This window comes from Mustelus asterias, chromosome 17 (assembly GCF_964213995.1).
Source record: "Mustelus asterias chromosome 17, sMusAst1.hap1.1, whole genome shotgun sequence".
Lineage (NCBI taxonomy): Eukaryota > Metazoa > Chordata > Chondrichthyes > Carcharhiniformes > Triakidae > Mustelus > Mustelus asterias.
In genome coordinates, this window is record NC_135817.1 from 46825098 (window position 1) to 46835856 (window position 10759).

The following is a 10759-nucleotide window of genomic DNA, read 5'->3' on the forward strand; positions in this document are numbered from 1 at the left end:
GCACTGCCCAAAAGACAAAGTGCCAATGCCCAGGGGACATTTGACACTTCCCATTGGGCATCAGGCAGTGTCAAGGGGTGGGATCTAAAGGGGCAGGACCTCTGGAGGGGGACAATCGGTGAGGGTGGGGATCCCACTGCCACTCTGCATTTGGGCTGAGTGACAGAGAGAGGGAGGCCAACAATCGGAGCCGGCCATCGCGGTGTGGTGGCGGGGGGGGGGGGGGCCTTGGGGGGGCGGGGGGGCCTTGGGGGGGCGGGGGGGCCTTGGCGGGGGGGGGGGGGGGTTCAGCCTGCTGGGGAGGTTGGGACTGTGGGGGAGGTGAGGGAGATGGGTACTGCGGGGCGGGGTGGGGTTGGCCCGGGCATGTTTGGTGGGGCAGCAATCGGACTGTCGGAGGGGATGAGAGGGCCGGCGATGCAAGGGTTGCAGGGCTGGCCAACGATCGAACTGGCCAGCAATCGGTAGGCCGGCAGATGAGCCACTGCATATGCGCAGATCTCGGTGCTGACAGATCGGTGCATGCGCAGTGGCCCGCTCAGCACTATGCTGCCAGCTTCCCCAGGGGGAATAGGCCCTGCCCACTGATTTTTGGACTGATTTACACTCGTGCACTCTGCAATGCACAGAGTGTGGGAGATTCATTTTAAAAGTTTGGCTGAAAAAAACCCAGCGTGATTTACTCCAATTCTTATGCAAATTCGACACTTAGAATTTTTTGGGAGAATCGCCCCCGTGGCACTCACTGGACACAGAGCTAAAGCAATGTTATATTTTCATTTTCAGTGCATCTGGAATGTAACTTGTTTTCTTCACTCCTATCAGGAAGCAAGACTGATCAACTAAAAGGAAAAACAAATCACAAAAATACAGAAGAGACTTCAAAGACCCCCACATTAACCAGAAATGAGAAGAAGATGGTTCCAGATGCATTCCGAAGGCTCAAGTAAGTAAGAGTGGAACCTTAAGAACTGTAGGGAATAGAGGATGGTCTAGTTAGGAACACATGATCAGTGCAGACTTGGAGGGCCTGTTCCTGTGCTGTATTGTTCTTTGTTCTTTGTACATTTCCTGCATTAAATCCCACATTTAAATATTATCCCAGTGAATATATCTTCATTCAAACAACTGGATTCGTCACTCAGTAAGAGCTTTACAATTGCAGAGTACTTCTGGCTGAATTGTGAAGATTATTGAGAAACCTGTTGAGAAATACAGGTCAACAGAATTGAAAACATTACCTAATTGCTTACTCTGTTCCTGTTTGAACTTGTGTGTAAAGACATTGGGCGAAATTCTCCCATCCCTCCCTTGGCGGGTTTGGTATCAGCCAGGAGCGGAGAATCTAATGGAAACCAAAAGGTCGGAAACCCGCCTGCGTAAAAACTAATTGCAATTCTCCTAATGGAGGATTAATGGTGGGTCAATTTTCCTGGTGGTCTGAATGTCTTTTGTTTGCATATCATCAATGCTCATCAAGACAGCTGCTTGCCGCAGTCTCCCCATGCCTCCAATATTGCATTGCACCAGCAGGAAATTACATTGGTCTCAAATCCATTTGAAAAAGAGTGATGTGCACAAGGTGGACCTCAGTTCTCACCTCTCGAGGCCAGTACGATATACATAGCCTATCTGCCATAGCACTACACTCTTATTATTGCACTGAACATCACTCTGCTGGGGCTTCTGGCAAGCGTAAATGAGCCATTTTATCAGCTCGATGAACTATTATAATTCACACACTCAGTGCTGCCCAATCACTGAATCACATCTAACAGTAGACATTTTGTTTTGGGTTTACAAGCATGGGTTGGTTGAGCATGCTCTGTATTCTGCCTATTACAGACAACCAAAGAAACATACTGTTTGATTTCATCAGCCAATTGCAGGGATTTAAATCTTGCATACCTGGCATCGCACCTGCGCTGAAATTTGTTGCTCAGATGTGTGGTCAGCAGAATGTTTTTTTGGAGTGACCACAACATCCTGTTAGTGAAAAATACAACACATAGTAGCAGCATGAAATGGCATGCTTAACCTGTTCAAGTGTTTGAGGTCCTTTGCCTTTCAGGGCTAATTTGAGATAGACCAGGTACACTTAGATCCAAAAAAGGTGTCCTTTGGCCCATTTGGAAGTTTTCACAATGCACAGCCAGCAATGATCTAATCAGGATAGCCATTCTCCTGCAGGATAGTGTTGGTGTGCCTTTTTTTGACATCAAGCTTGTAAGGTGAGCATATGGCCCGGGCCCTATTTGCAAGACTGCTATTCAGATCAACCTTAAAATGGATGGAGCTATATGAATCCCAATGTGCATATTAACTGATGAAGGTAGAGTAGTCTAGCGAGCTCCCACTTCTCGACATCCCACTTGAGAAATCCGCTAATGGGTTTTCCACTATTGTCTACCATGAGCATACTCTTCATCGGTCTCTACTTCAAATTACCCTGAAAGGCAAACTATCTAAAAATATTTGAAGAACAGGTTAGCAAGCCGCTTTACGCTTAATACAATATGAGTGGCATTTTCCTCTGACAGGGTATTGCTGTCAGTCCTGCCTACCACATAGCAACATCCTGTAGGAATTCCAGTGCTAATGCAATACCAGGTATGTACATCTTGCATCCCAACGATTGGCTGTTCAAATCTAACAGCATGTTCCTTTGGTTGTTCATAATAGAAAGAGCACGGACCGTGTTCAACTAATTTGCCCTTGCAAAACCCAAAACAAAACTTCTACTACTGACTGTGATTCAACAAACATGCAGCACTCGCTGAACAATTCTGAATTCCCTAATAGCTACACTAACAACCAATTCATTCAAGCTCACGACATGACTCGTTTACGTTTGTTGTAAGTGATATACATTTGTACGCAGGAATCCATTCTCTGCAAACAAGCTTTGTGCATTTGCCAGGGAGCTTGGTGAGCCAATAGTGTTGCTTTCTCCATGGCAACACCTTGGCTAATTAGAATCGACTTGCTAACCAATCAGCACCATTCCCCTGTTGTGATCATTTGAAATTTGGCATTGTTGTGTTTGTCTTGGTGAGTGAAAGAAGAAAAGCTTTGCCAACATGTTTCTCTCTTCTCAGCAATATTCAAATTCCTTTCAAATCAAACTCTGTTCAAGTACAAAATATGGATGAAATTGCATCAAAAGCACATACAAAAGAATAAACAAGAAAACCTGTGACATTCTCTACTTTCCCCCGACCCCCTTACCATTGTAAGTTATGCAAAATTTAACAATGCTGTCATCTATTCTAACAGAAAGCAAGGCAAGTCCAATCTGAAGATACAGAATGGTCAGGGGCTAGACACAAAGAATGAGGACAGAAGAAGCATTAGCTACGCAGATTCAGACTTTGAAATGGAAAGTATACATTCCACAACACGGTCTGGCAGGTAATGGATCACATATTTACAAACATAAACATGTACCTCTGGCAGCATAGGCTGGTATTTGATGTTACTTTAGTGCTTGCAAATGATAGTAATGTAGAGATTGTGTCCTGCTGACATTCTTCAGTTTGTTTCAGAAGTCAAGCTCAGATATTTCTAATATCGATTGTAATGAGCACTGAGATGCACACCATCGTGCCTGTGGCACTTTGGGAGTTTCACCTATTTTTGGTTCGATTTTCCTGTGCATAATTATCTTATCTGATAGCTCCACCTATTGTCTTCTGTATTTAACTTTGCCAATCACTAAAACAGTTTGCTCAATTGTGATCTCTTATCATTTATTCAGCCTCCATGAGAAGATGTTCTTTTCAACTATGAACTCTAATCTTGTCTAAGTTGAGTGGTCTTTTCAACCTGCTTGTTTTAACCTCAGTCAGCATATGTAGGTACAGTTCAAATGCATTGAGCTTGAGCCTTTCATCAATTAGTTGCTTGAATCATCCTGATTGCTCTCCTAATGGATTCCCCTTAGAATGGAACCTTTTTGCAGATAGAGGGAAATAAAACTGTATCAGTTTGAAATCCCATAGAAAATATTCATTGCTTAATGAGTATAACAAGATTTTTAATAGAAATCTGAGTAACAATTAATAATTTAGCCCTGAAAAATACGTGGAATGTTCTTAAATATCTCCATTGTTATCGATTACTGGATTTTAAAATAATTTAAAAAGTTATTTTCTTGTTATGTCAGTTTCAAACTTCTGTCCCATGTATATGCCCTAGTCTTTATTTTCTCCCTCAATTTAAAAAAAGTTATTTGATTGTCCATGATTTTCATGTCATGTCTGAGAATTTATTTATGTTATTGGCTGCTTGGACAATTTGATGGCATAATTGCAATTCAACAGCAGGAATGCCCATTAAAGTATGTTACAATCAATTGCATTTCAAGAGAATTAAAGTTCTCACTACAAGGATCACTAGATCTTCAGTGAAGCGTTCTTTAACGTCAGCAGAGAGCAACACTGACCCAAAATCTGGGCCAATGATATATGTTAGCTGCATAAATAAATTAAAATAATTATTATCACAAGAGACAGAATACTAGGGAAACTAATTGGACTAAAGGCTGACAGGTAGACTGGACTTGATGTTCTACATCTAGGGGTCTTAAAAGAAGTAGCTGCAGGGTGATAGATGAACTGATTGTAATCTTCCAGATTCTGGAAAGGACCCAGTGGATTGGAAAACAACAAGCGTAACATATTTGTTCAAGAAAAGAGACGGAAAGCAGGAAACTATTGGCTGGTTAGCCCAACAGCTGTCGTTGGGAAAATGTGAGAAACTGTTATTAAAGAGGTAGTGGCAAGTGGCAGGATATTTTAAAAATCAGAATACCATTATGCAGAGTCAATGGGCGGCACGGTAGCACAGTGGTTAGCACTGCTGCTTCACAGCTCCAGGGACCTGGGTTCGATTCCCGGCTTGGGTCACTGTCTGTGTGGAGTTTGCACATTCTCCTCGTGTCTGCGTGGGTTTCCTCCGGGTGCTCTGGTTTCCTCCCACAGTCCAAAGATGTGCGGGTTAGGTTGATTGGCCATGTTAAAAATTGCCCTTAGTGTCCTGAGATGCATAGGTTAGAGGGATTAGTGGGTAAATATGTAGGGATATGGGGGTAGGGCCTGGGTGGGTTTGTGGTTGGTGCAGACTCGATGGGCCGAATGTAGGGTTTCTATGATTTCTATGATCATGCAGAGTCAATGTGCTTTCATGAAAGAGAAATAGTGTTTGACAAATTTATTGGATTTCTTTGAGGATGTAAAAAGCAGAGTAGATAAAAGGGAATCAGTAGATGTAGAGTTTTTGGATTTTCACAAGGCATTCAATAAGATGTCACATTAAAAAGTAACTACATAACTCATGGGGGTAATATATTCGCATGGGTGGCTCAGTAACAGGAAACAGTGGTGGGATAAATCAGTCATTTTCAGGTTGGCAAACTAACTAGTGGGGTTGTCACAGGAATCAGTACTAGGATTTCAACTATTTAAAAATTATATTGATGATTTTGGTACAGAGACAGAGTGAATTATAGCCAAATTTGATCCAAATATAGGGGGGAAAGCAATTGTGAGGAGGACACAAAAAGAGCTTGATTTTACCGACCCTCTGAGGATTAGCTGAGGGTCAGAGGGGCTGATGGGCGGGAAAGAGGGGGGGGCGGCTGGTGCGATGATGTAACAAGTGCAGAGGACACAGGGCACTCAGTAGCATCCATACTTCCGCCAGTTGGGATCAGTTGGCTGGACAACTGATTAGTGATGTGGAGCATGCTAACAGCACAGGTTCAATTCCTGTACCGACTGAGGTTATTCATGAAGGGCCCACTTTCACAGCCTTGCCCTTTGCCTGAGTAGTGACAATCCTCAGGTTAACTCACCACCTGTCAGTTCTCCCCCTCAAAGGGGAGAGCAACCTCTTGGATCTCTCACCAGAACTGATACGCTGCAAGATTCTCATAAGATGCCGCTGATAGTTTACAGGCAAACAGACTAACAAACGGGGGTGTAAACGAAGATTGACAGGGTAGTTAATAGTGAGGAAGAAGATCTTAGGTTGCGGGAAGATATAGACTGGTTGGTCAGATGGGCAGATAAGTGGCAGATCGAATTTAATCCTGAAAAGTGTGTGGTAATACACTTTGGAAGGAGTAACAGGACAAGGGAGTACTCAATGAATGGCAGGACACTAGAAAGCTCAGAGGAACAGAGCGATCTGGGGTTGCTTGTCCACAGACCTCTGAAGGCAGCAGGACAGGTTAATAGGATAGCTAAGAAGGCATACGGGACACTTGCCTTTATCCGTCACGGCAAAGATTATAAGAGCCCCATCTTGATGCCCTCACTGGGCGTGAATTAGATTAACATATTAATTCATGGTTGGCACTGCCAAGGGGTGGGGCATTGGTGACCTGAAAGGGGGGCATGCAGGATCCCATTGAATTGGAGAGATGCCAATATGATACCTATTTTCAAGAAATATGATAAAACAAACCCAGATGACTAAAGCCCATTCATTTTACATTAACAACTGGAAAAATAATCGAATTGATCATCAGGAACAAAGTTAATGGTTGCCTGAGAAATGATGTTGTATGTGGCAATCATGATGTGGAGATGCCGGCATTGGACTGGGGTAAATACAGTAAGAAGTCTAACAACACCAGGTTAAAGTCCAACAGGTTTATTTGGTAGCAAATGCCACTAGCTTTCGGAGCGCTGCTCCTTCGTCAGGTGGAGTGGGAGATCTGCTCACAAACAAGGCATACAGAGACACAAACTCAATTTACAGAATAATGATTGGAATGCGATTCTTTACAGCTAATCAAGTCTTAAAGGTACAGATTGGAATGCGATTATAATTCAAATGGAGAGATTGCTACACAAGCTGACAACAAGAAAAACAGTTTGCATTTAAATTCCATCTGCTCGGGACATTTCAAAATAGTTTACAACAAATTAATTACTCGTGAAGTGACTAATGAAGACAAAGATATTTTAGCTAAAAATTGGAGATGAAATGGGCTGAAAGTTGTTATATTCACTGAAATGCTCCAGGAATAGCTTCTATTTTTCTTGCCTACACAAATTACCTTAATTCCAAAATCTCCATAAATTTGAGTAAATTATTGGATTTGCACAGTAAATACCCATTAAATTCACCACGGATAGTTGGGGCTGATATTTCACAATGGAAGAACCCTTTCAGTACAACCATGGCTGATCTTCGGCCCCAGTTCCACTTTTCTATCTGCTCCCCACATTCTCTTGATTCCTTGAGAGGCCAGACTCTCCATCTCAAACTTTGGTCCTTCTACAACCCACTGGGGAAGGGAATTCCAAAGAGTCACAGCGATTTAAGTGAATAAAAGGTAGGCCATTTAGTACTGAGATGAGTGGTATTTCTTCACTCAGAGGGTGGTGAATCTTTGAAATCTCTACCCCAGAGAGCTGTGGAAGCTCAGTCATTGAATATATTCAAGTACAGAGATCAATAGACTTCTAGATATTAAAGACATGAGGGGATATGGGTACAATGCAAGAATATGGCATTGAGGTAGAAAATCAATCTAGTTGAATAGTGGGGCAGGTTCAAGGAGCTGAATGGCCTACTCCTGCTCCCATTTCCTATGTTCCTACAAAGACATTTCTCCTCATCTCAGTCTTAAATGATTAAGTCCCTTATGCTGAATCAGTGGAGCGAGGGAAAGCTGAGTAGTCCTGGACTCGAGCACATTGGCTCCCTAGGTGGGGATACATGTTAGAGATAGATCACAGCACTGAGACTGTATTGTAGCATTGTTTCTCTGACTTGCTGCAAGTGCCAGCCCAGTGAATCAACCTACATAGTCTGAGTCTGGGCTACTTAAACAGTGTCATGCTCTTGTCAGGTTGTCTCTTGAGGTATTGCATTTAGTTTTAGTCACCAAAGCACCAGGAAAACATCCAAACCATGCAAGTGGCACAGTGAAGAACAAAAAGACTGAATTCTAACATCTCCGCTGTTTTGCCAATAACTCATGTGAAATGACTGGGATGTAGTGACAGAGAATGGAGTTATAAGAAAAGGTTTGCAAAACTATAACAAAACTGTAATGAGATACTTTATAGAAATAAATAAGATACTACAGTGGAATAGAAAATGTTAACCCTGAATACTAAGTCAAACCACCACTGCAGGGCAAGTGAGAAAATTAGTAAAAGGCAGCAACACTCCTTCACACAGAATGATTAATACTAGGAATGATTTTCCGGATAGACACTAGCTCTAGCTTTCTTAAAGAATGTGTTGAATTCTAATGAGTGGATGTTGAGTTTTTATGGAAGGATGAACTAGATTGACAGATTGGCTGCTATCGTCCACACTTAAATGGTAGATATTGTAATAAACATAAATTGCTGCCATTTGGTTATTTAACACGGTAATTTGAGCTCCAGTTTCAGTTTTACATAGAGAATAAGTGCAGGAATAGGCCATTCGGCCCTTCGACCCTGCACCACCATTCAATATGATCATGGCTGATCATGCACTTTCATTATCCCCCTCCCACTTTCTCTCCATACCCCTTGATCCCTTTAGCCACAAGGGCCACGTCCAACTCCCTCTTGAACATATTTAACGAACTGGCCCCAACAGCTTTCTGTAGTAGAGAATTCCACAGGTTCACAACTGAGTAAAGAAGTTCTTCCTCATCTCAGTTCTGAATGGCTTACCCCTTATTCTTAGACTGTGACCCCTAGTTCTGGACCTCCCCAACATTAGGAACATTCTTCCCACATATAGTCTATTCAATCCCATCAAGACTTTATATGTTTCTGTGAGATCCCCTCGCATTGTTCTAAATTCCAGTGAGTACAAGCCCAGTCGATCCAGTCTCTCTTCATATGTCAGTCCTGACACTTCAGGAATCAGTCTGGGTGAACCTTCGCTGGATTCCCACAATAGCAAGAATGTCCATCCTCAGACTATGAGACCAAAACTGCACAGAATATTCAAGGCGTGGCCTCACCAAGGCGCTGTATAACTGCAGCAACACATTTTAATCCGATATTCAAATCCCCTTGCTATGAAGGCCAGCATGCCATTAGTATTCCTCACCGGCTGCTGTACTTGCATGCCAATCTTCAGCAAGTGTTCCACCAGGACACCCAGGTCACATTTCACTTCCCCTTTTCCAAAACTGCTGCCATTCAGATAATAATCTTCCTTCCTGTTTTTGCCACCAAAGTGGATAACCTCACATTTATCCACATTATATTGCATTTGCCAAGTATTTGCCCATTCAGCCAGCCTGTCCAAGTCACCTGGCAGCCTCTTAGCATCCTCCTCACAGCACACACTGCCACCCAGCTTAGTGTGGTCCGCAAATTTGGAGATATTGCATTCAATTCCTTCGTCCAAATCATTAATGTATATTGTGAATAGCTGAGGTCCCAGCACTGAACCCTGCGGTACCTCACTAGTCACTGCCTGCCACTCTGTGCTTCCTGTCTGCCAAGCAGTTCTCTATCCACGTCAATACATTACCCCCAGTACCATGAGCTTTAATTTTACTCACCAATCTCTTGTGCGGGACCTTTGTCAAAAGCCTTTTGAAAGTTCCGATACACAACATCCACTGGTTCATCCTTTTAGCTAAGGATTAGGCAGGATTTCAGTGTCTGCTGCACAAAAATCCTTGAAATGCAGTTGCATTTTAATTGTTTAAACAGGGTAGGTGACGGCTACTTTTCTTTAACTATTGCTGCTGGTGCAGGCCTCACTGCCCAATGGGACATGTGGGAAAATCCCATGTGTGCTCACTAAGAACTTAAGGGGTAGAAAATATGCACTCTGTTCACGTAAATCCACCCACAAAAGTAAAGCATTGAAAAGCCTGGATTTAGTGTGTTTTTGACGAGGTACAGCAGGAGGAATTCATTTACAGTGAAACACAGCGCAATTGTTGGTAATCGCAGGTCCTCATTACTGTTTGTTAACCGCAGCAGAACATCAACCCCGGTGCTACAGATCTCATCAGTGACCAGCAAACGGAGGAGCACTGTGTCAGATTGTGACAAACAAGTAAGTTGCACATCTTTGCTCAAAATCTGACAAACCTTGAGAATGTAATCTGAAGTTAAATTAACTAAATTGGACATCAGAATAGTTCCTCATTAGAATTTTCACAAACTCTACTTCACATTTGTGGATGTTATATTTTGTCCTTGCGCAAGGCCAGGTGTAAAATCCAATGCTGTGATTGGAATCTAAGAGTTAAATTATACATTCAGCAGATGGGCGGTGAATGCAATGTTGTCTCAACCTCATTCTTGCTGGTCCAATCGGATAGTTTATGGGTACCCTGCATTTCAGGAAAACATACTGGAACAAAAAGCTTCCTTCCTCTTTGGGAAATGGCTCCTTTCTGCTTAGACTTGTTAACACGGAACAGTGTGCCACCTAGTGAAGTAACGACTGATCAATTCAGAGAATTTAAAACTGATTTAATTGCTGACTTCATTGGGAATATAATTATATGGATATGTAGAAAACAAAAGACATTCAGGTCAAGTCCTAAAATAGGACGTGAAACGAAAAGGGCAAATCGAATTACCGTTCCTTGTTCCAACATCATTCTTTATCTTTCTTTGGCCATGTGAATTCCAAAAGAATAAAAATGAAAATATTTATTCCACAATGTGTGAATAATGTTTTCAATGACATTGACCAAATTGATTAGTTTTCTTTTCTCTTTTCTGCTGGATCTGCAACGCCCTGCCTGGTAATGGCACAATGGCCAAGA

The 10759-nt window shown here is 42.5% G+C and overlaps 1 protein-coding gene across 3 annotated transcripts in view; it reads left to right on the forward strand.

Annotated features, from left to right (window-relative positions):
• Positions 1-10759, forward strand: part of sytl5 (synaptotagmin-like 5) — a 190882-nt gene that overhangs the window by 140977 nt on the left and 39146 nt on the right. For all 3 annotated transcript variants that reach the window (XM_078232553.1, XM_078232554.1, XM_078232555.1), the window contains 3 exons: positions 826-946; positions 3277-3411; positions 9960-10038. In XM_078232553.1, the coding sequence (XP_078088679.1) occupies positions 826-946; positions 3277-3411; positions 9960-10038 (335 nt within the window). The remainder of the gene's footprint in view (positions 1-825; positions 947-3276; positions 3412-9959; positions 10039-10759) is intronic.